Genomic DNA, 27,284 nt, shown 5'->3' on the forward strand with positions numbered 1-27,284 from the left:
CACTTAGTCCATTGGGGCTGAGGGGCCAGGTGGCTCAGTAAGTGTTCCTGGGACCTAGAGTTTAGGTACTTTATGGGGGAGGGGAGCAGCTGCCTCAATCCCAGGAGAGAGGGGACTAGAGCGCGGAACGGAGGAAGGGGAAAGTAGGTACTGCCACCACTGCAAGGACTGCACTGCCCTGCTGGGGTGCCCTGCCCAGTGCCAGGTAGCTGGAACCGAGCACAGGCTGTCTGCAGGGACTGCGGCGGGCAGTGGGGGAGGTGCCCGGCGGCTGGACTGGAGATGACGGAGCAGCCAGTCTGTCCCGGCTGTCAGTCTGATCGTGCACAGTGGGGGAGGGGTGAGCAGCGTGTTTTCTCTCAGCCCTGGATGTTTTCCTCTCTGCATCTCTCTCTCTCTGCTCTCCTGCTCTGAGGCAGTTAACCCTTCCTGATGGGTCTTGGAGGCGTCTGGGTAGAGAGAGCCCCATCTGGAGGCATGGAGCGGTGGTCCAGGAGACCTTGATGGATCCATTCCTGACCCCAGGCCAAGCGGCAAGTCCTTTTCAATTAGGGGACACCAGTGTGTGCTGGGGTGAAGAAAGGTGATAGGGCCCAGGCATTGGCATCACTGCCTCAGTGAAGTGGGGTGGGAGCACTCACTCAGCGGAGGTTAGGGGAGCTGACAGGTTAGAAGAGGAAGAGGTGGAGGGAGGCCTTTCCAGGTATGGAAGGACTCTGGACTGGGAAGGAAGGAGGCCCAGGCAAAAAGGTCCTGGCAAGTGGGGTAAAGGAGAAGAGAGGCCGAAAGGTCCCCTGGGGGACAAGCAGCATGTGCAGCCCTGGCCTCTCTGCTGCCTTGCTTAGGCGCTTTAACAAAGGGGACAGGGAACTGGGGTAGATCAGTGGGCTGGCACCGAAGGAACACCAAGTGCCTTTAGCCAGCCTGTGTCTCTGATCTGTAGCCCACTCAGTCAGAGCCTCCTGGGGCAAAGGAGACAGCCACCCACATGGGGGAGAGCAGAGCTCTTCCAGCTGCTGGGCAGGCTGGGCGGGCAGGTATGGGCTCTCATGACTACTCAACCTCCTGTCTGTTCAGTGTCCCCTTTTCTCCCTCCCATCAGGACCCCAAATAGAGAGAACTCTCCCCCCACGCCCCATCCCAGAGCCAATTAATCTTCACTCCTAGAAACTGGGGGGTGGGGGGGGAGACGTCGACTCCTCCAACCTCACCCTGCAACCATTTCCTAGGCCCAGCATGGGCTTCCTGCCACTTGGGTCTCCTTCCCTGTGAATAGCTACGTTTCTCTTCTGACCCTTTTGGCCTCTATCCCTGCCCATTAGTGGGCATGAAGCCAAGGTCAGTACAGGCTGGGCTGCTGACAGAAGCCCTGTCCCCTCTTCTGCTTTGGCTCCAGGCTGCCAGAATGGCATGGCTCAGCTCCAGTGGTCACTGCTGCGGTTACCTTCCACTACCAGTCTCCGATGAGGGGTAGGGGACACCAGCCCATAACGCAGCCCGGGACAGAGGGAGAAGGGGGCATTTTGGGAGGTGGGGGGGGTAGGTAGGGCTGGCCTGGTTGCTGGGGGTGGGGGGTACTGCTAGGAATCCCTGTCCTGGGACGCTCAGGGAGGGGAGAAGTCCTTTAGTGTCCTACTTTTATAGGTTTGGAGCATTTGCTTTCCCTAAGGGTGGGAGGTAGGAGAAGTAGGGGCACTTATCTAGGAAAACCTGGTTCTTTGAGAAGTTTCCATGCCACGGTCTTAGCTTTCAGCTTTCATTCACACACCTCCCCTGCTGGGTGACCATGTCCTTTAAACGTGTTTCCCAACACAGCTTAGACTGTGGGGGCCCCCTTGACAGCTCTGGAAGCAGATGGGGAAACCATCTTTTAGAGTTCTATTTCCCCCGCCATAGGGGCTAACAGCCCTGATTGTCTTCAAGGCTGCCTTGGTGAGGGCTGGAGTCTCAAGGGCTAGAAGACACTAGGCAGCATGTGTGGTGCAGGAGGAGCCCCTCAGCCTTGCTCCAAGGCTGGCTTTCCTCTCACACTCAGGCAGCCCCAGCACTCAGGGTGCTTCTCTCTGCCAGAGGCAGTGCTCGGCCCAGCCCCTCCCTGGGCTGCTCCCAGCGCTCTGGTGACTTGACACTACCCTTTTTGCTGCTGCTCCTTTTACCTCCCAAAGCTCCCCTCCCCCGCCTGAATTGGGAATGAGGCTTTGTTCTGGGGTGGACTCAGCATTTCTCAAGAACCTACTATGTGCACAGCCAGTGCTTCTTGAAGTGAAGCCCTCTGCCGACTCAGGCGACACACGCTGTCCAAGGCACAGCCTCTTCCCGCACCTCCCAGGGACCTCCCACACCTCCGTGTGACCTCAGCCTGCTGTGCCCACCCACCCCGCTGACCCCGCGAGCGTGCTCGGGCTTGGAAAGGCACGTCTGTGGGTGTGAGACGGAGCCACGGCATTCGGTGACGAGGGGGAAGGCAGGTAAGTGTCCACGCCTGGTCCCATCCTGGCTTGGGGACGCCAGGGAGGGAGTCCAGTCGGGGCTGTCAGGCTGCCCGCCCCCTCCCCCCTCCCCCCGAGAGCTCAGACGTTGCCCGCGGTGGTGGAAGAGGGTGTGTGGGTGTCAAGGACTCACAGACCAGGCTCTGCTGTCAGCTGGGAAAGGATGAGGGTTCCACACTCGGCTTCTGAGAAAGGTGAATGAGGAGCTGGAGTGGGGGGCGGTAGGTGAAGGGGAGAAAGAGGAAAAAGAGATGCGGGTGAGGGGTTACCGAGCTAGGACCGACCTTGCTTGAAAGGAAAGGAGACGTGGCAGGCAGGGAAGTCGGAAAGATGAGGCAAGGGCGGGAGGGGCTTCTCAGCAGTCGGGGCCCTTTCGCTGGAGTCTGGGGCCCTTTCTGCAGGAAAGGGGGGTTGTCCTCGCTTGATTTTTCGGCTGGTCTTCCCGAGGCTTTGCCCTGGGGGCAGCAGCCGCTGGCGAGGGTGGGGTGTTTCTCGGTCCGCAGTTTCCTACAGTGTGTGCTAAGGAGAAGAGGGAAAGGGGATGTAGAGGGTAGACGGCCAGGGCGGGGGCGAGATAAGATTTCTCCGGGGATGGGGTAGCAGCTGGGGGACTGGGGCTCCTGGGTCGGGTCACCATGGGATACCGGCTCAAGCTCTGCAGCCGAAGAAAAAATCCAAGAAGCCGGCAAAGAAAACCACCCCCCGCCACCACCCTTGGCACCGTACCCCTCCCCCCAGGCCCCACCACTCCCCGCACCGCCTCCCCCGGCCGCCTCGTGCTGCCCCCTGCGTTGGGACGACCGACCCACGGTTCTGATTGGTCGGAGACCGGGAGGGGGAGCCGAGGGCCGGATTGGCTGGCGGGGCTAGCGCAGGGCGGGGCGGCTGATTGGCGGAGCTGGCCGAGGGGCGCGCCGCTGATTGGCTGGGGACGAGGAAGCAGGAAGGAGGGCGGCGGAGGCTCCGCTCTCGGGGAGTTTGTGGGGGAACCGCGAGCGGCGTAGCGGATCCCGGAGCCCGGCCCCCGCCGCTCGCCCGTCCGGCTGCCTGCCCCGCCCGTCCGGCCCCCGCCGTCCGCCCGCCCCGGCCAGGCGCTCCCGCCCCCCCGACGGCCCCGCCCGGCCGCGGCCCCCGCTCCGCCCGCCCGGCCCCGGCCCCCAGGAGGAGGCGCTGACGCAGCAGCGTGGAGCCCGGGAATTGAGCGCCCCCGGGGGGTTCCAGCCGCCGGATTCCAGCCCGGCCGGGGCCTGCGGGCGCCCAGAGCCGCGCCGTCCGCGCCGCTGTCCGGGTGAGCTAGGGGCTAGGGTCGAGGAGGGGGGGAAAGGGACCAGCGGGCGAGAGGGAGCGAGCGAGGGAGGCAGACGAGTGAAGGGGAGAGGACCGGCCGCCCGTCAGCGCGCCCCACCGAGCGCGCCGCGCCGCCGCCCCCGCCAGCCCGGGAAGGGACGGACGGACGGACGACGCGAAGCAGGTGCGGCCGCCCGCTTGCTCGCGCCGCCTCCCTCCCCCGGGTCCGGCGCCACGGTCCCGCCATCGGGGAGCGCAGCGCGCCTCGAGGTGACAGCCCCCGGGGGCCGCCCGCCTCTCAGGCTGGGGGCGGGGTGGGTGGCGGCCGCAGGGTGGCAGCTCGGCCGGGCGGCGGCGGCGCGGGCGTCCCGGGCCGCGGAGGGCGGGAGGACGCCGGTCGTTTCCTCGCCGCGGTGGAGCGGGCTCGCCTCCGTGTGCGCGGGCGGCAAGGCCCCCTCCCCCCCCCGCTGCGCCCCCTCCCCCCCCCATCGCGGTCCCCGAGGCAAGGGGCCGCGGCCGGGGGCGGCGCCGCGGGATCGCCCGCTCAGGGTGGGGGGCGCCCTCCCGCGCTGGAAGCTGACCGGTTGTTGCTGGATGGGGGGCTGGGGATGGGGGCCACACCGGGGCGGGGGGTAGTGTAGACCCGACCCTATCGTGCCGGGAGGAAGGGAGGCGCCAAAGACGGAAGGGAACCGGTTCGAGAAGCGAGTGTGGGCCGCGGGAGGCCCGGTGGAGACCGTGCGGAGCGGCGGCCGAGTCCGAGGTGGGGCGGGGGGATCGAAGTTGTCAGACCGCCTCCAAGTGACAGCGGTACCCCGTGCTCGCGGCCCGGCCTGGTCTGGCCCTGCCCGCCTCGCCGCCTCTTCTCCGGGGCCGGGGGCCAGGTCAGGTCGGGCCCGAGGGGCCCGCTCCGCGGTGAAGCGCCGGACAAAGGCGGCGCCCGAGCGGGCGCAGGTGGTGGCGTCGGGGAGGGGAGCAGGTCCGAGCCACCCACCCCGAGAGGCGAGCGACCGGGCCGGACTCTGCCCCAGGGATTGCGGGGGCCGGGGTGCCCGCGGGGAGAAGCTGCGGCAGTGGCTCCAGCCGCCGATCGCCTCCCGTTTCTGGGAAGAGTGGGGTCGACCCTCCCTGAGCAGACTGGTAGAGGTGGGGTTGTGCACAAGGTGGGCCTTTGCTGGTGGAGACCGGTTGGTAGACTCACCAAGGCGACAGTCTGGTGAGCCACTCTAGAGCCTGCCAGGAATGAGGGGTTTCAGCAAGCAGAGTCTGCTCCACGGGCAGAGGTTTAGTCCCACCTTGGAACATCTCCTAGTCGTCTATTGTCGATAGTCTTAAGAGGGCAGAAGACCAGTTGGATTGGAGAGTAGGAGATGTTACTCCCCCCCCCCACCCCCCACCCACTGTTCCCCAGCAACACATCCACAACTGTTTTCAGCACTTTTCTTTAGGGTGGAAGGTATCCACAAAGGGAAATGAGAAGCTGGAGTTTATAAGTCCAGGCAGGAATTTAATGATTAAATGAAAAGGTTTCCAGTTTTTTTCCTTTATGCCACCTGAGAGACTTTCCCATCCCTATCTTTCCCCCGTGTCTTCTGAAAAACGGAGAAAAGGACCCTAGAGGGAGCACATGTCCTGGAGAGACACCACTGTCCTTGGCTAGCTAGAGGATACTTGGGAATAAATGGCCTAAGCTTCTGAGTGCCTCTGTCCCCACCAGTGATCTGCTCTAAGCTGGATGCGGTTTTCCATTTGTAAAAATCCACTCAGAACTCTCTGGTCTCCTCATGGAACGCTGTACCTCTTTGAAGAGTGGGTGGTCACAAAGACAGGGAGACTGAGGCTGTTTTGAATGTTAGCTTTTGCTCAGTTTCTGAGTTCAAGTCCCATCTCAGGTAGCTGTTGGTAAGGAACTGTTCCCAGCTGTGGTTGCCTATAATCCTGGGAAAGCTGCCTGCCAGCCTTGCTTAGTATGGGCACGGAGTTCATTCATGGCCGCCCTCTAGCCCCCTCCTCAGAAGGCTCTAAACCCCAGCCTGAGTGGAGTTGAGGCTTGGGGGAAAGGGAGGTGCAAGAGACTGAAGTTTATTCCGAGATGATGTAATGGTACGTCTAAGATTCAGAGAATGGTGAAGAATTTCAAGGCCTTCTTGGCTCCCCTCGAGCCACACAGTATGTGATTTCTCTTGGTAGCAGGCAGAAGTGGGTGAGCTGATCTGGCCACTGGGACATAAAGGGTAGTTACCAGAATAGGGTTTCCCTCTTTGAGAGGCTCTTGCCCCTCACGGACTCAAGTCAGTCAGCTCAGGTGTTTAGGAGGGTTTGCTCTGGAGAGTTAACGTCAGTTAATACTTTCTCTGTTTTTTGTCTCTTCCTCCTTCTCTTCCTTTCTGTTGCTCTGCTGTCCCCATGGCAGGCCCATGTTGTCTTCGCCTCCTTTTCCCTCCTGCTTCCTCTGGCCCTTCCAATGCAGTCTGTGCACAGATGCTAGATCCTTCTTCCTAAAGCACTCCTTTCCCTATGTCACTCCCCTGCCCACACACTTTGAATGGCTCTCCTTTTCCTGCAGTCTGACCCTAGACACATCCCCTACGGCTCTCCCCTGGCCATGCTGGACACGGCTATCTCCCTGCATCATTTCTTCTGCTGCTCTCTGCAGTAGTCTCTAGTGAGGAGCCTTTTGCCTTCCTCTCTTCCCACCTGAACCCTACTCATATTTGTTTGCTGTCATTCAGGCCACTCCAGGCCAACATGGCTTGGCTCTGAGATTGTGGATTTTATAACATGGTGTCTTCTTGAGTGGTCTTGTAGGTTGGAAGTTTCTTAAGGCAGAGGACACTATGAGTGTTAAATCTGTGTGTGTGTGTGTGTGTGTGTGTGTGTGTGTGTTAGAGAGAGAGAGAGACACACACACACACAATATTTCAGGATTTCTGGTATAGCATAGTGTGTGGTGTTTTTGTTGAATAAATAAATGCACTTGGTTGCTTAGTTGATTGGGAACAGGGGAAACCTTCCCTTCTTCCCAAGAAATGCCCAGTATGGAGTCCTTGGTGGTTTCCAGCATTTTCTGTCAAAGGCACACAGATAGGGCACGTTAGGGTTGGGGTTGCTTTAGTGTGGGGAACAAATGAAACTTAGCTGTTGTTTCTGATACTCCAGCTGGTGGGGAGTCTGTCCTGTGGATTGCTCACATGACACCATATAGACATGAATTGGAAAAGGGCTGGAATCCTGTTTTCTTCCTACCCCACCAGGCCATTCTCTCCACCCGGCGTTGCTGCTCTTATGCAATTTTCCTTGTTGTCCATGCTAAATGAATCCATATGTTTTATCTCTTCTCAATCCTGGGTGTAAATGAGGGAGAAAACACGATTTTGAGAACAGAAAAGAAAAAGATTCCTGGTCTGGCCCGTGGACAGAACTTTGGGGACTGGTGTTGGAAGAGGTGTTTTTCAGTGACATGGAGGCACGATCAGCCCCACACTGGACCCATCGGAAGGGAAAGCTATTACGTTCCCAGCTCTCTTGGAACTTCCGACTTTGTTTACTGTGAAACCTTGGACCATGGGGGAAATGGGAAAGAAGGCTGGTGATTGGTTTGAGTCTAGACAGTGAAAAAATAAATTCTGCATCCATCCCATTTCCCCCAAACCTCCCTTTTGTGCCCCAGTTTGATGATTAATGGACCAGCATTTCCCTTCCAAGCGGGAAGGCCACCCCTCACAGTTGCCATGGCAATGCAGACCGCTCCCCTTCAATTAAAAAAAATCCCTACTACTTCTCTCCTCCTTGCTTCCACTGTAGCAGGAGACAGGCTACCTCAGAATGCATCTCCTGGGCGCTCTTCTTAGCTGCTCAGGCTGTTTGGCTGGGCATCCCAGAACACAGTTCTTCCTCTCTTTCTGGGGTTTGTCTGAGTTTCATTACCCTGAGCTAGTTGTGCCCCTCTTGGATCCAGCAGCCCCTGGAACATGTCTGTGAAAGAGCAGAGAAAATTACTGTTTTTTATTCATCCATAATGCAAGTTAAAAAGCCAGAATGAGCCTTCATCTTTCTTTTGTTGCGGGGTTAAAAAAAAATTCCTCCACACCACCTCTGGTATGGAGAGGTATAAGTTGGGGACTGTTTCAACATCCCCAAAGGCAGTTTCAGCAAACCTGGAAGGAATTCAGCTTCCCAAAATATATACTTCACATTGAAGTTGTATGGGGATTTTCATTTTAATTGATTTTCATTTCTCCCCACCTCTCTGTCCCGGCACTCAGGAGGACTTGTGTGTTTTCACTTTATCTGTCCTTGTTCCTCTTGGCCTTACTCTGGCAACATCTGGCCTCAGTGCCCTGTTGCAAGGTAAGTCATTAAAGAAAAAAAAATCTTAAGGGAAAGAAGTCTGTGGAGTTGAGCAGTAGCCTGTGTTGAACTAAGGCTGCCAGCCGAAGCTGCCGGGTTTATGGAGCATTATACGAACAGCCCCAACATTAAAGGGCCTCCTTTTTATGAATGGGTTGTGAAGAATGTAAATAAAGCAGCATCTCTCAATGGGGAAGCATTTTACATAAGCAGTACTACCCTGGCCCAAGTATTTATGGGAATTTGCTAGCACAGTCTGGCAAGACTCACTTCCTTTGTGAACTTGCCATTGTGCCCGGGACTTTGGAGGGACAAGAAGAGTGCTTCGATACTAAGAGCAGCCCCAGCACTCATGGTCTGTAGGTCCATGGCTTTGACTGTGGATCAGCTCATGGCTAGAGGGTCTGTTAACTGTGACAAGACAGAAAATACAGAGAATACTCAGCAGCTCATGAAGATTAGCAACCTAGGCTCCTGATGCCTGGGGTCCTGAGATTTCATAGCTCCTCAGACTTCATCTCCTTCGACCTCCCCAGGACAGGGGACGGGGAGAACTTGGACCATGCAGTCTTGCCTGGTTTTATGGGAGGCACCTAACTGGAATGAAATGCGCCGGTTTGAATTTCAGCTCCTTTATGTGTCTCCTGCCCACCTCCTGGTACTACCACTAATGAGCAGGAACCCGGCTGACAGGGAGGAGGAGGAGGAACAGGAACAGCAGCAGCAGAGGCTGCAGAGGCCTATCCAGATGGCCAGACAAGCCCCCTCAGCTCCACTGAGCTCCATCTCCCCCTGGGGTTCCGGTTGGGGGATTGGTGCACTGTCCTAAGCAGTGTGGTGTAGAAGGTCAGGAGCAGAGGACTGTGGGTTTGGTGAGCAGACCTCAGGGCAGAGTCCTGCCCAAGACTTTGTATTGTGTCCTAGGAAGGATTTTCGGCCAGATTCCATTTTTCCCAGCGGGAAACACCTGCAGAGGTTGGTTGGTTATTCACCTGACTCAGCATCCTACAAAACAAAAACAAAAACATTGTCCTTGAGATCCTGCAGGCCTGATCCACCAGGAATAAAAGAATGGGTTTGTCTCTGAGCCCTTCTGAGATTTGAAACGTGAATTTTTTTCCAAGGCGCCTTGACTGAGTTACCTGAATGAAAAAACGATAAGTGACTCTTAGTTAACAGGATCAATGCCAGAGAGGAACTTGGTGTATATCTACATCTTTCTTTCACATTAGTTTCTTTTCCAGTGGCTTTGTCCCCTGCCCCCCCCCCCCGGTCCCCCCAACCCAGTCCTTGGTTAAAGAGGTGGGACCTCAGGTGCTTCTGCCTTCTGTGACCCCAGGATTTCACCTGGAGTGGTGATGGCTGCTCCTACTTCCCTTCCACCTGGAACCGCAGTGGAGCTCTTTCAGTTTCTTGCCGAGGAGGGGGGTGGCCCACACTTAAGCCCTTCTCCAGCCGCAGTCTGCCTGTGGAAAATGGGAGCGGCAAGGAGATGGTCTGTTAAATACAGTCTCATCTGGCCAGGTGGTTTAGAGGTGAAACATTAGGGTTTAGAGAAATCATGGGAAAGATATTAGGGTCCAGTTGGATGCCAGGATACCCTGACAGATATGCCAGGAGGGAAGATGGAGTCATATTCCTACTGTTGTCAAAGTCGGCAGGCCCTTATCAAGAAGTGTCTCCTGCCATGTGCCTGGAGGGGTTCACAGAGATGGGACAGAAGGTAGAAAAGAATTATAAAATGGATGAAACAACTCTAAGAGATGATCTTCAGAGAAAATTGAAAGGACTCAGATTTACTTAGCCCACGGGGAGGTAGCCAAGGGGCAGTTAACACATCTTTGAATATTAACATTGATGGCTGTTCGGACTGTGATGACCAAATTGCAGTCTTGATTGCAGTTCAGACTGGAGGAAGATTTCATCTGGTTCAGGTGATGTGGTGAGATGCGTGAGGGAAGCCTATAGCCTTCATTTCTGGTTTTATTGTAAAATCAAGACAACATATCTTTGAAGCCCTCACCCCTTTCTAGGATGTAAAATGGATTTCTTTCCAAAGTGCATATAAGAATTGACTCGGGATTTTGAGCAGACTTTGCTGTAGAAACAATTTGTAAAATTATGTTTTCCGGCCAGCCTGCCAATGCCATTTAATTGGAGTACATCTTTAGTTCCTTTGTGGTGAAAAATTAGGAAAAATAAATAAGACACTAATACCAATCATTTAAAAAAACATAGAAAAACAAAATTGAATGTGCAAGTTGATGTTAAATCAACATTTAACATCTGTGAGCCCACAGTTGTCCTGTGTTGCAGTGGGGCTATGGGCTTTGGGGACTGTCACCAGATGCTCTGCCTCTACTGTTGACAGCACAGGAGTGTGGGCAAGTTCTTTCACCCTCCTCTACCTGTCTTCTCCTTGTTGGGACAAGATGATAACAACCACCTCATGAGGCAGTTGTGAAAACAAATGAGAGTGAATGGTATGTGCTTAGGGTGGTGCTGGGCGCGTAGTGAGTGCTTGACAAACATTAGCTATCCTGTTAGACTAGAAGCCTCTGCAGTGAATCAAGAATTCCCTGCCCTGCACACTTAGGGGATTTAGGGACTGGTAATACTAACTCTGGTTCTTCACTGCTGAGTTCACCTTAATATCTGTTACATTTTTTGTCTTGATACAAGTGTGCCTCTCTACTAGAGTGTGCCACCTTTGCTTGCGTAATGGTTTAGGGTAAGGAGTGGAGTGAGTGGAATATATTCTGAGATACAGCTGGGCTAGTTGGGAGAGAGAAGGAAGAGGATAGTAGGGAAAGAGCCTGGTGCTATGTAAATATGAGGGATTTCCTAAAGTGGCCCTATTGAGCTGTTGATGACACTGCAGAGGCACATTTGACTCCTGGGGATGGGGGAGAATTAGAGGTCAGAGTTTCCTGTCCTGGGCTCCCAAGTGATGCCATCAGTCTAGGGTAGAAATGTTAAATGGCATGGAGCAGGTGGGCAGCCACGTCTTTATTCATTCAAGAAGCTTTTATTAAGCCCTGTGGGTGAGATTTAGTGGTAAGGCAGGCAGAACCCACCTGTCCCCGTAGAGCTGGCATCCTAATGAGGGTGGCACTAATCACTTAGTTAATTAGTTATGTCTGAGATTTTTGCGTTGGGTGCCTGCAACTCTAGTAGGGTTTGCCTTGTGGTTTTGCTTGTGCTGCTGGAGTGTTGGGAAGGCCTGGTCTTGGGTCTTGCTCCTCGTGGCTGGCTCATTCAGGAGGTTAGCATTCTGCTGAGGAGGCTGAGGGCAGAGCTCCTAGCTTGGCCCAGCCAGCCAGGTTTTTCTGTTCAGGACAAGAGATAGCACCTCCAGTCTTGGCAAGCCACTTTAGAAATATAAGTTGTTGGTTCCTGGAGTGTCCTGGTGGTTGAACCAACACATATCCTTTGCCCTTCTGGGCAGGTGCCCGGAGCAGGCTCGTGAGATATTGTGCTTTTTGAAGAATTGTGTGTCCGTAGTGTGACATTTGCTCCTGGGTTTGCTGAGGACCTGTTGCTGAGGTTTGGGGTGCCCTGTATCTCTCTGTTTTATTTCTCCCACACTTTTAACTGCCCAGAGCGAATGGCCCAGCCTGCGCACTGTGGAGTCTGGGTGGGTGGGTGGAAGGGAGCCTAAGCCCTGCACTGTCTGGTCCCCCAGCAGGAGTATTCCTACAATGGAGCTAATAAGAGTGAGTCTGGGAACAGTTAGGTCTCCTGCCGCAAGACTTCAGCTTTTGTCTGTCTCTCCTTACATCCAGCCGTTTCTGAAGCAAATTTCGCAGGCTGTTTTTCCCTCAGTACACCTGGCGTGAAGCAAACCCTCGGCAAGCGTCTCTAAATGAGGGTCTGGCTCAGACTTCACTCTGTGAACTTGGTGTGGAGCCAGAGCTCTCCACCTCAAGCTCTGAGCACTGCACTATGATCCTCGTCACACTCTTGTCCTCGTTCTTCCTCCCAGCCCAAGCTCTGGTTTCTTAGTCTTTTTCACATTTTTCCTCAGCAGTTAGCCTAATACTTGACGTGCAGGGAAAAAGAACAAGCTTGTGTTGAGTACCTGTCTGATACCAGGTATTCTGCTAAGCACTTGACATGCATTCTCATTCATCTTGATCCTCATACCAGCTTTGCTGTGTAGACAGGGAAACCAAGGCTCAGAGTTCAGGCTGTGGACCGAGCCCACTTAGGATTAGCAACAGTATGAAGTGGCTTCTAGCTCCGGCAGGTCTCACTCTGCCATGTTGAGCCATGATGAGAGGTCAGCAAATGATGGCAGAATGAGCAAAGGTGACAAGAGATGCCATGTGCCTGGGATTGAGTAGCAGGTGCTCTGGTTTAGCGGGACCGGCACCTGCAGCTACGTGTCTACTTCGTGCACACAGAGTGTGCACTGGGAAGAAGCTGGGGAAGGCAGATCACCTAAAGTAGGTACATGTGCCTTTTAAGGAAACCCTCTAAAGACCAGTTTTGTGTTGCATGTGATTCCCTTCTCATTTGTCAGGTTAGAATTCCTTAAAGCAGAGCACCATGGTGTGACTGAAATATACTGCTCTTGGCCACTGTCCTAGTGCAGTGGTCCATGTGTGTATGTTGACTTCTAGACCCTAGGGGTACACTGTCTCTCTCACTCTCAGCCTCCACGACATGAAGGGCCTTGCCCCGCAACGAGGACACTGGCATTTTCTACTGAGGAGATTCCACCAGCTCTGCTGTTAACCATATTCGTGTACTTAACTATAATTCTCATATGAAATTGGAGAGACTACCTTACAGTTTGAGCCAAAACTCCCATCCCTCCCCACTGTTTCTGTTCCTTTACAGTTACAAGAGGCTGGTGTCCGGCTTCACATCTGGAGCCAGAAGTAAGTGGGGGTTCTGGACACATGGGTGCCACTCTGGGCCTGTATGCCTGGGCCCTCCTGCTGGGATGGTCAGAGTAGACAGAAGTCCCCAAAGATGGGGCCTGGATGCTAGGCTAGGGTGGCTGGGATGCCAGACCCAGTGTGTGATGGATGCGAACCTTCGCTGCACAGCTGCTCCCACTTCTCCAGGATCTTGGGAGCCTCCAGTGTGAAGTGTGAGGAGCAGGTGGTCCGGTCACTAGACCTGAAGGCAGCCTGTAAAACAAGCTGTGTCCAGACAGGTCAGGCCAGTTCCCTCTGGTGGGGTAGGTGTTTCCTGCCCAGGATCGTAGGATCCCAGCTTGATTACAGAGCGAATTGTGTGCCCAGAGCAGGTGAGGCTAAACAGGCACAGGAGAGGTGGCGCCGGTGGTGGCCGAGGCCACTGCTTCCTCTTGCAGAGCTGTGCCCCAGGGGCTTGGACACTTCTGCTGTCTGTGGTTGCCCATGCTGAAGCAACAGTCAGACCACGGGAGCCGGCAAACGCGCACCCCTTGACCCCATCCCTGGGCTTTCTGCCATCCAGTTGAGTGTTTCTCAGAGGCATGGAACTGTTGTTTAAGGTGCATTGGGATACAATTTCTGCTCCATCCTCCCTCTATGTTGTAAATGGACCCCCTTCCCCCCCCACACACAAGTCCCACCACAGTGTCTCCATCTTTCCCTGGGGTTGACACTTGGGTGTCAGTGTAGAAGCGGAGCAGAGTTCAGGTGTAGGCTGGGTTTTCAGATCTCTCTCAGACCCAACAGCTCTGGGCTCCTGATGTGGGGACCCCCCCCCAAAGCCAGGAACACACTGCCTTCCTCTGTCTATGGGTCTGGAAGGTGGGGGAGAAGTGGTCTGCCTGCTTCCTACCCGACTAGGCTTCTGCACAGAGACTAGTGTCATCCTCACCACCGTTCCTAAAATTCCTTGTGATTTACCTATTTTAGATGAGGAATGAAGTTCAGAGAAGTTAAATAAGTTCAGAGAAGTTAAGTAAGTTCAGGGGGAGAGCTGGCATTCAAGTCGAGTTCCACCTCACTTGAAGGTTTGGTTCTTTTCAGTTTACCAGCTATGGGGGATTCGAGAGATCCCAGCCACGACTTAACCTGGCTTCATCCTAAGAGTGTCAGTAACTTCATCCGTTTGTTTTCCATGAAGTGACACCAACTAAATTTCACTGAACAGGAGCTTGGCTTTGTCCTCTTGCAGTGTTTCTTCTCTGATAGAAGATTCAGGAAACTCAGTGCTCATGAAAAACTGTTATTCCTTTGGGGGCGTGGGGAAGTTATTCCAGGAGAGAGCGCAAAGGAAGGAAGTGCTTAATTCAGTGCCAACCCTGTGGTTTTAGGTGTAATTGGAGGTGGGAGGTGGCTTGGGTCAGGGACCTTCCTGACCCTCACCCAGGTGACCAACTGGTCTGCCTTTGCCTAGGGCCCCCCTCCCCCTCATCTTTTCCTTCTATGAAAAATAAACCAAAAAGCCTGAAAAGCAGAATTTAAAATGCACTGGGCAAGAAACATTTCAGGAAGGGTAGTGGGGCAGAGTCCTGGGTCCTGAACCCCTAAGAATGGTAGTGGGTGTATACTCTAGATCTGGGTAAATAAGGGTGAGGGGAGAGCTGTGGCCAAAGCTTGAGAACCCCTTCCTGTCCAAGGGCAGCTTCCACTTGCAGAAGTGATCTGGACTTGACACACTGGTTTTTCCTTTGACGGTACCCACAGCCCACATTCCTCTAGGCCTCTGACCCTCCCTTGCACATGACACTTTGGGTGGGCTCTGCCTATCAGAGTGGAAGGCGGTGCACGATGCTGCCGCAGCTTGTGGGCAAAAGTCAAATCTTCCTTCCCTTTTTACTTCTGGAGAGATGACTTCTAGTCCTGAGCAGACATGGGGTACGGGATATGGACACTCCAGCTCAGTTTTGTGACCCAAGGTGCCTGGGGCTGTGATGGCCTGTTTGCTGTCTTTAGAGTAGACTTGTGATTTTAGACTCAACCTGTGGTTTGCTGGATCTTTGGTAGGGAGGACACCGGGCACCCACTGTCCTTGGCAGCTAGCTGTTGGCTGATCAGGCTGGGGACAATCAGACTGGTTTTCTTCAGTGCGAGCAAGCTTGACAGTCCAGGTGAGCAGTAATGTGCCCTGGGGAGTCCCTCCTAGGAACCTTCTCTCGAGGGAGCCCGGACCAGGTATGCCTGGGAAGACAGGGCTTCCCAGAGAGAAGGGTGGTGTCGAGAGAACCCAGGCACCCTGTCTCTTGGCAGTGGTAGGTGATTTCTGGTTGAGCTAGTGTGTGAGGACAGGACAGCGGGAGCATTGGCAGAGCTGGAATGGGGACCACGCCTCCTGCTTTCCCCAGGATTTTCTTCCCCCATTGAGCTGGGCTACCTCTGCAGGTTAGAGGGGCTGGCAGGCTGGGAGCCCCCTCCACCCAGCCCCACCCCAGAGAAAAGCTGCAGCTGAAGTTCTCACAAATCTGGCTTCAAAGCGTGACTCATTCTCACTCTCCTCAGACTGGAGTGCAGTGAGGCAGGCCGCAGAGACCCCAGCCTCTCCCCTGACGGTGAGTGACACTGATGCCTTAGGCACCACGTACAAGCTGCAAATCCTTTTGCAGGTGATGAAGGAACGTGGTGGATTCAAGGGAAGGCTAGTAGGAGGCTCTTATGTTTGATTTGGAAATGTGACTTGCACCCTGTGATTTAGAGGCTTTCTGGGATCCGGGGACAGTGGAGCTCACCCCCTAGTTCTGGGGCCAGGCTCCCCTCCCAGTCTCTCCCTGCTGGGACCTTTTGCATGTTAAGAGGGGAAGACTGAGGCTGGGGCAAGTATCCCAGAGTCCACTCTTAAAACTGGTCCACCACCAAACTGGGGTGGGGGGAGTAGGGACAGGCCAGTCACCCTCAGCTAGGAGCTCTTTTGTTTGCCAGGCTTGAAAGCAGCTCCCTGAGTGCCCTCTCATTTTCATCCAGCCCTGTACTTGCTCTGTACTTGGTGTCCATGTCCTTAAAGGCCACAAGCCCAGGTGACCTCAGCCTTGGCCCCCAGCCATTCCTAGGCCTGACTCCTCTGGTAACTTGGGGCCTGTTGAGGGGCTTCGGTTCTTGCTCAGCTGTGCGGTCTGTTCACAAATCCTGTCTCCGGGCCCTTTGGGGGTAGGGAAGGGCTGGGCCCAGGCTTTCCTAGGAAATACAGACGTGCTTCTTGTTGCTGCCCCTCTTCCAGCCACAGGGGTGCCCTGCGTTTAAGGAAAGGGCCTGTGGATCGTAAGTAACCAGGATGCTTTTGAGAGTGAAAAGAGGCATTGCTATTAAGCCTGCCGAGCAAACAGGGGTGGGTGGTCCCCCTGATTAGAAGCAGGAAAAAGTCTTAGGGAACCTAGCCGATGCTTGGGATATTTTTAGGAGCTCTCCTGTCTATGCTTCAGGAAGGAGTGGATTTGTCTTCTGTGCCTCTGCCTTGTCCCAGTCTGGTCTCTGGGCAGTGGCAGGTCCCCGCACGTGGCCAGAGCAATGCCTGGCACTGTGCCTCCCTTTTCCAGTTTTCCAAGTCCTTTCTTGAGGGTGAGGGACACCCACAGTGCCCTCAGCCTCATTTTCTGAGCACTCTTTGTCAACTAGTGCAGTATGTGTCAGGAGAAAAGGTACCCAGTGTCCCCAGCCGCTCGCCCAAGGCCACAGGAGCTGGCCGGAAGGAAGGGCTCAGGAATTCCTGGGAACTGTCAGGCGTGGGACTTTCAGGGTTAAATCCTGGCCCAGCAGGGATTGCTCCCAGCTTCTAGGGAGAGAGAGTATGAATAACAATAGCAGTGGGGAAATTCAGCTGGAAAGCTGGGCTTGCTGGGTGGGGAGGGGGTTGCAGGGTGCCAGGGAGGGCAGAGCCTTGTCTGACACCTTATTTGGCAGCACCTTGCTTTGCTCTGGGGAGTAGGTAGGAAGTGAAAGCTCAATAGTGTCTGACCACTGACACTGACCCCCCCCCCCAACCCCACCCTGCCAGTTCTCCATTGCCTTGGCCATGCCAGCTTCCAGGATACAGCCCAGCCCTGGCCTCTCATTCAGGAGGGGACCCAGGCTGCCCCAGGTATGTTGGGGGCAGGGGGCGTATTTGCCAAGTAAAGTTAGGGGATGATGCCTGGTCAAGTGGGCATCTTCTGTCTGGGGCTTTGGGCTTCCTGCCACTACTCCCACTCCACCCCACACCATCCCCAGTCCTTTTCTTTGCCCAGCTTCTTGCCTATCAGGAAGGAGACCTGATAAATAGGGCAGGACTAGCAAGGCAGCCGGGTTTATCTCCGGAGTTAGCTCTTTCCTTTGATACTTTATTTCCCTCTTGGTGGCTGGTGAGGGTTTAAAGCCATACCACAAGCCTCGTTTGTGTTCCGGGAGTTTCCCACCCAGGGATGCTGGCCCTCACCTTACAGACATTCCTTCTCTGGGCACAGGTGCTGTTTGGGCTACCCTTCCCTAGAATCTGAACTGAGGTGGGTCTGGCTCCTAAGGCTGGCTGAGACCCCCTTGACCATGGACTCCTCAAGACCTTTTGCCTTTGCTGGACTTTTCCAGCAAAACCCAGGTTATGGCGGCTATCCTGCTATATGTGCCCGGCAGGTGTCCCCACAAGCTGGGCTTTGCTTGCTCCACAGTCCGGCAGGCAGCTTCCTCACCATAGCTCCTCACTGTCCATGTCCTTATCCTCCTGTGGCCAATCTCAGAAGCCCCAGGATGGGGAGGGAGGGGTTGGTGATGTGTTTAAAGGGACAGATGGGCTCCCACCATCCAAGCCTCCATCCTGGCTTGGTGTCTTCAGAGCCTCTTCTTGACCTGCGATGAGTATCTAGTGGGAGAACAAGTAGAGAGAACCTAGAACTTTGCCCCCCTGGCACTTTCTGTCTTCTCCTCCCAGGGGTCTCCATCCTTCCATAGGGGCTTAGTTCAAAGAAGGACCCTAGGTTAAGGGAAGAGTGGGCAGCCAGCCCTTGCCCAGCTGTTGGTAGCCTGACCCCACTGGACCTTTGCACTCTGGAAGAGGGGTCTTGGGAAAATGCAGGCTGTAGATGGGATGAGGATAGGCCAGAGTTACTGAAGGGTGGGGGTGGCATTGGTTGGGCTGCAGCAGAGGCGAGAGTGTGCAGGGCAGGGCAGGGTGGGCTTCTCTCATTGCCTGCCTTCTGCCCTGCAGATTGAAAGTACCCCATGACACACACGCGGAGGAAGTCCCTTCCCATGCTGAGTTCAGGCCCCACTGGCCGTCGGGAGCCCCTGCAGATGGAAGGCAGCAATATGGAGCAGGGGGTGGAGAGTGTGGAAGCAGGCATGCCTGAGAGCCCAGGGCACCTCACAGGGCGCCGCAAGAACTACCCGCTACGTAAGCGCCCATTAGTTCCTGAGAAGCCCAAGGCCTGCAAAGTGCTGCTGACCCGCCTGGAGAATGTGGCTGGTCCACGGAGTGCAGATGAGGCCGATGAGCTGCCCCCTGACCTGCCCAAGCCCCCCAGCCCAGCCCCATCCAGTGAGGACACTGGGCTTGCCCAGCCCCGCAAGAGGCGCCTGGCCTCCCTCAATGCAGAGGCCCTCAATAATCTGCTGCTGGAGCGGGAGGACGCCAGCAGCTTGGCCGGCACTCGTCGCAGTCGAGGGGGCGACCCTCACCGCAGTCGGGACCGTGACCGGGCTGGTGGGGGCTGGTCCTCCTCCAAGAAGCGGCCCCGGCTAGAGGACCTCGGAGGAGGAGGTCGGGACCTGTCCCCAGAGCCAGCACCTGAGGAGGGTGCCCGTCGAGATGGTGACCCAGCTCCCAAGAGACTGGCCAGCCTGAATGCAGCTGCCTTCCTGAAGCTGAGCCAGGAGCGGGAGCTGCCCTTGAGGCCACCTCGTGCCCACCCAGAAGCAGATGGGCGCCCCTCAGAGCCACCAGTGCTGAGGGCTCCAAGGCCAAAGTGGGCTAAGGTCAATGGCAAGAACTATCCCAAGGCCCGGCAGGGGCTTGGGTCTGGGGAGGCTGTAGCTCCACCCGGCTGGCAAAAGCGCCCCGAGGAGCCGTGGCCATCTGCCACCCCTCGTGGGCCAGGCAGCCAGCCACCTTACCAGCCCCTGAGCAAGGCTCTGGAGAGCCCCTCGGGGCTACGCCCCCACCTGCCCCTCCTGATGGGTGGGCAGGCAGCCTTGAAGCCAGAGCCTGGGCGCCCAGGCGAGGAGTCACCTGCCCCCAAGCAGGAACTGCACCAGCCTTCTTTCCCTGCACCCCAGCTGTCCCCCCTGCCGATGCCTGGCAACCCTGCCCACTACAGTGGCCTTTGTGGTCGGCCTGAGCTCCCTGCACTAGGCAGCTTCTACCTATACTGCGGCCAAGACGGGCTGCAATGTGGAGGCTACTCCCCCTGCCCCATGCTTCCTGAGGGCAAGTTGTCCCCTAACGAGGGGCTCCTCTTGGCACCGAGCTCAGTGCCTGCGGGCACCCCTTTCCAACACCCCCCCTGGGGCTCTCGCTACTGCTTTAGTGAGGACCCTGGAGTGAATGGCTATAGCATCTGTGAAATGCTTCCCCCGACTCTTACCCACATCGGCACTACCTGTGGCGGCTGCCCCTACAAAATGCCTTTTGCAGCAGGTAAGTCTTCTTAGGTATGGGATGTCCCAGGGAGTCACATGGTGTCCTAGGAGGGTGGGGCATGGATTGAGGTGGGGTTCCTTGAGGTCTAGCTATAACATGGGTGGTAGGGGGCTTTGAGAAGGGAGGACTCCCCTGGTTTCATGCCCCAAGCCAAGGAGCATTCCCAGACAAGGGGCCTGTGTCTAGCTCTTTGCTCTGGCTCCACTGCGAATGGAGATCTCTCGGCCTGGTAGTTAGGTAGCACTGTGGTGGCGGAGGGGGCAGGGAGGGCCATCCCTTCCTCGAGGAGAGCTAGAATTCAGCTTCCCAGGAGCCCATTCCATCTGCGTGCTGGCCTAGTTCAGCATTCATGGGAAGGGGGGTGGGTACCAGGTGGGGACAGCTGCGGTAGGCCTGCTCTGCCCTGGCTGTACAAGCCCTGAGAGAGAGGTAGTACCCAGATTTAGCATCACCTTGCTGGGGGCTAACGGAAGGGGCATACCCCAGAACCATCCAGCAGAGTTGGCACAGACAGGGTGCTGACAGGGTCTGTGGCTTTGGGGTCTGCCTTCCTTGCAAGGCCCAGACACCAGGGAGGCTTGCGCTGCAGCCAATGAGACACCCCCTCAGTGATCGCTCTTCCCCTAGACTGGCAGGCGTGTCCTCACATGCTTCTCCAGGCTCTGTCCCTGGCTCCTGGGTAGAAATGAGATGACCAGAGCCATCCTGTCTAGCAAGTCTACCCTGCTGCTGATGAAGTGAGAGGCCAGGCCTTACCAGGGCTCTTGCTGCTACTACCCCACACCCTGTCTTGTAGGGGTCTATAAAACAACTTTATAGACCAGTTGACTCTGGTCCAACTGGTTGTTTCAGGTTTTGGTGTGAGCTGGAGTACTAAGAAATGAGATCAGGCTGCTTCTAGGGCCTTTCCTTCTTCTTTGTGCCACTCTCCCAAATCTAGACACCTAAACCATGGGACCCAAGACTCTACCCCCCTTGCCCTGGAACACCAGTAAGCACCACGTGCCAGGTATTGTTCCAAGCGCTTTACGTATGGGAGGCCACGTGGCATGTAATTGAGTACAGATTCTGGAGCCAGGCTGCCTAGAATGAAATGTTCTCCCCCACTTCCTTAGACACGTGACCAGGGGACAAGCCAGTAACTGCTGTGTCTCGGTTTCCTTAATTTAGAGTGGTGGCAGTGGTACTTACCTCCTAGGGTTGATGTAAGGATGAGATGAGTTAATACATTGATAAGAAAAAACGCCTGGGACACTCTCTGTGATACTTGCCACTCCTACTTCTATTGCAAGGCACTGAGAGGTAGCGTGACTTGCCTGCAGTCACACAGTCGGTGAGTGGCAGGTCTGGGATTGATATCCTGGGCTGACTCCTGCTCCCCTGCTCCTAAGCACTGTGGAAGCCCTAGAGGAGGAGAAGTCCGAGCTAGACTCTGTTCCCATCACCTCCCCTTCTTTAAGGCTAGAAGGGGAGATGGAGATGGCTATGGGCCAGTCTCCAGGGTCAAGAGGCACCCTTGGCCAGTCACTCTGACAGTCTGCCTCAAAGGCCCCTGATTCCACTTGCATCTCAGTGACCCTTGGGTTCACACTCCGTATTAAGACAGGAGCAGGCTCTGAAAGCAGGGGGGCCAGAGGGATTGGTACTGCTTGTCCTTCCCTATCCTCACCGCCTCTCTTCTTTTCCCCAGAAGGCTGCAGGTCCCTAGGCCAGTTGGAATTTCCGCTCCCGGAAGCCGGCCACCCTGCCTCACCTGCCCACCCCCTCCTGGGATGCCCTGTGCCCAGTGTGCCACCTGCAGCTGAGCCCGTCCCCCATCTTCAGACGCCCACCTCAGAGCCACAGACGGTAGCCCGTGCGTGCCCGCAGAGCGCCAAGCCGCCGAGCGGCTCCAAGTCTGGTCTGCGCACGGGCTCCAGCTGTAGGCACACCGCAAGAAGCAAGGCCACCTGCAGACCCAGCCACCCCAAGCAGCCGCGCGTCCAGCGCCCGCGCCCGCGCCGCCGCCGCCGCCGCCGCACTAACGGCTGGGTGCCCGTCGGGGCTGCCTGTGAGAAAGCTGTCTATGTCCTGGTGAGTGCCACCTGTTAGCCGATGGGGAGGAGGCAGGTGCCAGTGGGGACAGGCCTGCTCTAAGGTGGGTTCCAGGAACCCTGGGCTGTAGCCTGCTTCCCAGGCTTGTACCGTGGGAGCCAATCATGCTGGCCCAGCCTCCTCCCCCAGCCGCACTGATCCTGTACTGTGTGCCTTGGGGAGGTCAGGGGATGCACAGTCGGTCAGAGCTGGTGGCCTCCATCTCTGTCGCCGACTCTCAGCCCTCTGAAGTGTCTGCACAGCTCGTCCTCGATCATGCTGTCCCTTTTTTCTTGAATTCTAAAATGGAGGACCTCACGGAGGTTTCCTGGCTAAGTGTGCATAGGGATCACTGGGATAGGCAGAGAAAATGAGTGATGTGGGAGCTCGGGGTATGACAGATGACGAAAACGCTTGACTAAACTTCATGGAGCACTTCCTGGGTGGGAGCAGAGAACAAATAATGCATTATTCCACCCTACTACCCTGGGAGATACATATCCCGTATTCCTGTAATTATCCCTATCTCACAGATGAGGAAACGGAGGCATAGCAGCAGATTAATTTGCCCAGGGCTACCCCACTTAAGGGCTTATGGGTCAAACCCAGACTGCCCCAATAAGAAGTTTGAGGACTTTGTCAGGGTTGTGGGCTTGGAGCAAGAGAGCCGGCTGTTGGGGCGTGGTGGTCATAGCACAGCCCCAGAAGCTTTTGGCCACTTTCCCAGCCCTGTTCCTATTTTTCAGTCTTTCTCCAGCTGTGGGGATACCCTATTCCTATCCTGCTCCTGAAAGCCAGGCTTAGGGAGAAGAGGCCACTGTGTAAACTCCTTTTATGGTTTCCCACCTCAGTGGTTTGACTGCCCTGAGGAAAGCACAAAGAGAATGTCTTGTGCTCCTTCCCTTCCCACTCCTCACTCTAACCGCGGCCCCTCCCCGGGCCTATTTGTGTCATCGATTTGTTGCTTAGGATGAACCAGAACCAGCCATCCGAAAGAGTTACCAGGCAGTGGAGCGGCACGGAGAGACCATCCGGGTCCGGGACACTGTCCTCCTCAAGTCAGGCCCCCGAAAGACATCCACACCTTATGTGGCCAAGATCTCTGCCCTCTGGGAGAACCCTGAATCAGGTATCCCCTGCCTGGAGTCTGACCTGCTACTACTCTCCTCATGTTCTTGGCACAGAGTCTGCCTTCTGCTCAGGCAGCATCTGTCTGCTGCTAGGGGTTGCAGTGGCCTTGTGGCTTGGGTTCGATCGGCTCTTTAACTTTCCCACTGTGGGCAGCTAGGCACCTGTCCCCCCTTCCTCACCTGTCAGTGCCTGACAGCATTCCGGGCCACTGAGCTGCCAGGCTTGGCCTGAGGCAGGGGAGACGGGTGGCCGGAGCCTGCAGGACTGGGCCGGAGCCCAGGCATTAATGTTGGATGCGACTCCAGGGCAGGTCACCAGCCTGCCCACCTGTTTAAGTAACTCCGGGGTTGCCTGCTCAAGTTATGACTGCCTCTCTTGTCCCCCTAGGAGAGCTGATGATGAGCCTCTTGTGGTATTACAGACCCGAGCACTTACAGGGAGGCCGCAGTCCCAGCATGCACGAGGTGAGCCGCCTGGCATGTGTGTTGGGGAGAGTAGGAGTGACAGAGGGAGAAACTGCGGCACCAACAACATGGTTGGGGTGGCAGCCGTGGGCCGTCGAGGGATCGTCACCTTGGACGCCATCTTTTCCCAACAGTAACCCAATTCATGTTTTAAAGAGAATAGTAACTTTTGTCTTAAAAGGGGAACAGGAAGGGAGCCCCCAAGGGAGTGCCAGAATGGGAGCAAGTGGATGTGCCCTCTCGGCAGCAGGAAGGGGAGGTGGCGCTGCACACCTAGCCCCCTCTGATACCGTCTGTGGCGTGAGAGGGAGGCTTGAGAGGGAGGAGAGAAGAGACCCCAGACAGCCCTGGGCACTTTACCCAGCTGTGTGCCAGGAGAGGTAGTGCCATCGGTGTGGTCACTCCGCCCTCAGTCTGGGCTCCCTTTCACTTTGTTTCTCTTGCTGGGACTTTTAATCTCATGGAGAGATGGGCACCAGTTCCCCTCTCTTCCCTTGAGTTGGGGGTCAGGAGGCTGATGACATGGGGTGGGAGGTGGTGCTGGAACAGGCCCCTGGGTATTCTTGAGTAGGAGGGACCAGGGGAGGGACCAGAGGAGTGCCTTGGGGTGGGCGCTAGGTGAGGAGCAGTTAGGCCAGAATTCCAGCAACGCTCCCTGGCTTTCTGGGCACGAGCCAGAGTTACCTCAGGTCACGAGTCCCAGTAGCAGAGTTAATGTCCACGGTGCTTTTGGAGGTGGGTGCTTCCAACCCTGGTACCAGCAGCCTCCTCTCTCTCCTTGAGCCTTTGCAGAATGAAGTCTTTGCATCGAGACATCAGGACCAGAACAGTGTGGCCTGCATCGAGGAGAAGTGCTACGTGCTGACCTTTGCTGAGTACTGCAGGTGGGTGGTGCCCTGTGCCTCTGGCTAGCCTCTCCCCTCAGACTCCCCAGGGCTGTTTCAGGGGCTATTTGAGATTCCCAAGGGGATCTCATTCGCTGGGCCTGACCTCCCAGAATGTTCTTCCTCACAGCTGCCTTCCACTGTCTGATGTTTGTAGAAGAAAGAAAAATTGTTCTTTGTCTAAGAGTGGTTGGGACAGAGTTGAGGATGGTTAAGTACCGTTCTCAGAGAACCACCGAGGAGAATTGGCAGGTGTTGGGAAGGAGGCCCCAGCAGATGTGCTGCCCCAGTGACAGGGAAGACGGACTGGCAGTTGTCAGAGAGGGCACAGCCCGCAGGACAGGGATGGAGGCAGCACCAGCCCTTGTGGGGGTGGGAGGCGCTGCCCCAGCTCTCTGGGCAGGGTGGGCAAGGAATTGGGCTTCCTGCAAAGGTGGCTATGGTAAAGACAGCAACTGGTGTGTCACTGCAGATTCTGTGCCATGGCCAAGCGCCGAGGCGAGGGCCTCCCCAGCCGAAAGACAGCACTGGTGCCCCCCTCTGCAGACTACTCCACCCCGCCACACCGCACAGTGCCCGAGGACACGGACCCTGAGCTGGTGTTTCTTTGCCGCCATGTCTATGACTTCCGCCATGGCCGCATCCTCAAGAACCCTCAGTAGCCTCCTCAGGCCCACACTGAGGCTGCCCACGGGCAAGTGGGGTTTGGGGCAGGGGGTACTGCTTGAAGCACAGCACTTGGTTAAGGGGCCACAGGGGCCTGAGGTTGATGGCCTGTGGTTCTCTTGGGGGGAGGGGGGGGGAAGGCAGGGAACCCTGTGGGTACTGGGCCCTTGGGGGGGAAGGGGAGGCCAGGGTATAGAGAAAGCATCACAGCCCTCAGCTTGGCCCAGGGCACCTCTCTATGGTTGCCTGGGTGGAGACTTGAAGAAACAGTCTTCCCTAAGGCTGGGCCAAGCCTGAGGGGCATGGGGCCCTGGGGCGGAGGGGAGAGTCTTTTCAGGAACAAGGCCCAATAGGCTCTTCTTTAGCATCCCCTGGGCCCCTCAAGGGGGAGTGGGAGCCAGCTTTACCTCACCCACTGTGACCCGCTGCTTCCCCATCAGCCTGGGACCAGGCTCTCCCAGATTTTAGCACAGCTCCCAAGTTCCTTCCTTTGAGGCATAGAGAGCCAGAGTCTGGCTTCCAGAACATGGACTTTCTTTTTGTAGACTCGGGGCCTTTCCCTGGCTTCCTCCTTTGCCCCTGCAGTAGCCCCTGGTGCTGGGACAAGTACCCAGTGCACATAGTCATGGGTGTGGCCCACTTGTGGGAGTCAGCTTCCTGTCTGCCTCCTGGTGAGGGGCACCCAGCAGGTCTGGCTTCCCAGAACCTAACTGGTCAACATGAAGTTTGTCATGTCTGGGAGGGCAGAAGGGAGCTGGGAGGGGGTGGGGGGCAGGGGGCAAGGAAAATTGCTACCTGATTTATTGAAGATTTTTCCTCTTGCCTTACACTTGGAGGTTCTAGGAAACCTCTTGCAGAACTTCATACATGACTCTTCAAGCCACACCCACCTGAAATCAAACCAAAGGAGTGCTGTGGCTCCCCTTGCCCGCCACCCCTTACCCTAGTCTTTTGTAGATTGCACTAATTTACATCCCTGCGAGAATCAACACTGTATCAGTCCACAGACCTGCTGAGCTGCAGCCACTCACTCTAGGAGCTAAGGACTTGCATTTTCAGTTTGTTCCTGCCCAGGGGCCCTGTTCTCACCTCATGCTGCTCCCCAGAGTAGATTAGGAGGCTGAGCCCCCTCTCGTCTCTAGCCCTCTAGCCCCCTCAGTCCTCGTCCAGACTAGGCCCTGGCCCTGGGGCTCTCTGTGAGGGGGCCCTGGGGCTCTCTGTGGGGGTGGAAGCAGCCTGTTTCTTTCCTATTTGTACCAAAGAGGAGCATGGTGGGGAAGCGGGGAGGAGCACAGTGTGACTTGCGCCCTGCTTGTGAGCACTTAGGGCATACCCCCCGGGGGTAGGAGCCAAGGAGGACAGCACTCCCTCTTCTCCCCTAGGAAGCGGCAGGCACAGACCTGGCATCTAAGGAGGTGGCACTGGTGAGGATAGTCAGGCTGGGTCTGGAGAGGGAAGTGGAAGCACATCCCGCAGGCACTCCTAGCCTTGTGTGTAGGCTGCTCCTGTTTGGTCACTGGGTTTAGGGGAGGCCTGGAGGCTTCAGAGGTGAATTTGCATACAGAGAGCCCAATCTCAAACCCGAAGGGAAAGGGCTAGGGTGCCCTTGTACTGAATAAGCTGTTTGGAGGAAGGTGTGGGGCAGTAAAAGAGGTTGGCAGAGTAGCCGTGGTGCCCCTGGAGAGCCAGGCTTGGAGTCTGCTCATTCCCAGGGTGCTTGGCCCTTCAGAGGAAGAGCTCAGCTTCACCCAGCAGGAAAGAAGGTCAAGGCCGCTCCGCCCAGAAGGCAGGGTCTGCTGCCCAGAACTTAAATGCTTTTGAAATCTCTTAGATGTCGAAATATTTTTTCGAACCTGAAAATGCAGCTGGTAGAATTTCAATGGAAGCATAATTCATGTAAAATATATTTTAGTTGATATTTTGTAAAATGCACTTTTTGTGTGTGTCGACCCTGTTTTCTCAGATCTGTATTTCAGTGTTTACAAGGGAGGGAGGACCTTTCCTCACCTCCCTTTTGACAGAGATTAGAAGTACTTCTTTAAGAAAAAAATAAATTTGAAAAATTGTATTGATTTAGAAAAGGATTGTTTCCTGTGTGTGCTGTCATCTTTGGGGGGGGCTGCATGTAGAGGGGCTCACTACTTATGTTGGGGGCCCCCTCTTAACCCTTGCAGTGCAGGGGCTAACTAAGGCCAGTAAACAAAACGGGCAGGAAAGTAGAGGGAAAGCAGACAGTGGAAAGGAGACAGAAGCAATGAAAACTTGGGATTGACCTCTTGGCATCATGGTGGCCAGAGCTACCAACCGGACAGTGTGAAGTCCTTGGATCGGCAGCCTTCACCTGGCCAGTGGTCTGGGAACTGGTACGTGATGAAGATAACCACCTCATCGCCCTGGGTCATGTGCCTGAGGAACTG

At 55.9% G+C, this 27,284-nt stretch overlaps 1 protein-coding gene across 12 annotated transcripts; it reads left to right on the forward strand.

The window, feature by feature from the left end:
- The first annotated feature begins 1,450 nt into the window (after nt 1–1,450).
- BAHD1 (bromo adjacent homology domain containing 1) lies at nt 1,451–26,952 on the forward strand. 12 transcript variants are annotated; one of them, XM_039232813.1, is made up of 10 exons: nt 1,451–1,470; nt 2,330–2,468; nt 15,551–15,600; nt 17,037–17,120; nt 18,219–19,646; nt 21,340–21,722; nt 22,692–22,851; nt 23,241–23,317; nt 24,101–24,201; nt 24,674–26,952. In XM_039232813.1, exons 5-10 carry the CDS (start codon nt 18,233–18,235, stop codon nt 24,861–24,863), a joined length of 2,325 nt encoding a protein of 774 aa, XP_039088744.1. In that variant the 5' UTR covers nt 1,451–1,470; nt 2,330–2,468; nt 15,551–15,600; nt 17,037–17,120; nt 18,219–18,232; the 3' UTR covers nt 24,864–26,952. The 12 variants fall into 12 exon arrangements, with proteins under 12 accessions (XP_039088744.1, XP_039088755.1, XP_039088756.1 ...); XM_039232824.1 differs by lacking the exon at nt 1,451–1,470 and having other exon boundaries at nt 2,311–2,468; nt 21,343–21,722; XM_039232825.1 differs by lacking the exon at nt 1,451–1,470 and having other exon boundaries at nt 2,314–2,468; nt 24,110–24,201.
- The last annotated feature ends 332 nt before the right edge of the window (nt 26,953–27,284 follow it).

Source organism: Hyaena hyaena, unplaced genomic scaffold, assembly GCF_003009895.1.
Source record: "Hyaena hyaena isolate Hyena2069 unplaced genomic scaffold, ASM300989v1 scaffold_70, whole genome shotgun sequence".
NCBI lineage: Eukaryota > Metazoa > Chordata > Mammalia > Carnivora > Hyaenidae > Hyaena > Hyaena hyaena.

Bases quoted from the DNA above. Each gene is read 5' to 3' on its own strand.
- BAHD1 (XM_039232813.1), top strand. From the start codon at position 18,233: ATGACACACACGCGGAGGAAGTCCCTTCCCATGCTGAGTTCAGGCCCC. The intron at 23,318-24,100 runs GTGAGCCGCCTG...TCTCTCCTTGAG, and splicing joins GCAGTCCCAGCATGCACGAG to CCTTTGCAGAATGAAGTCTT. The intron at 24,202-24,673 runs GTGGGTGGTGCC...GTGTCACTGCAG, and splicing joins ACCTTTGCTGAGTACTGCAG to ATTCTGTGCCATGGCCAAGC.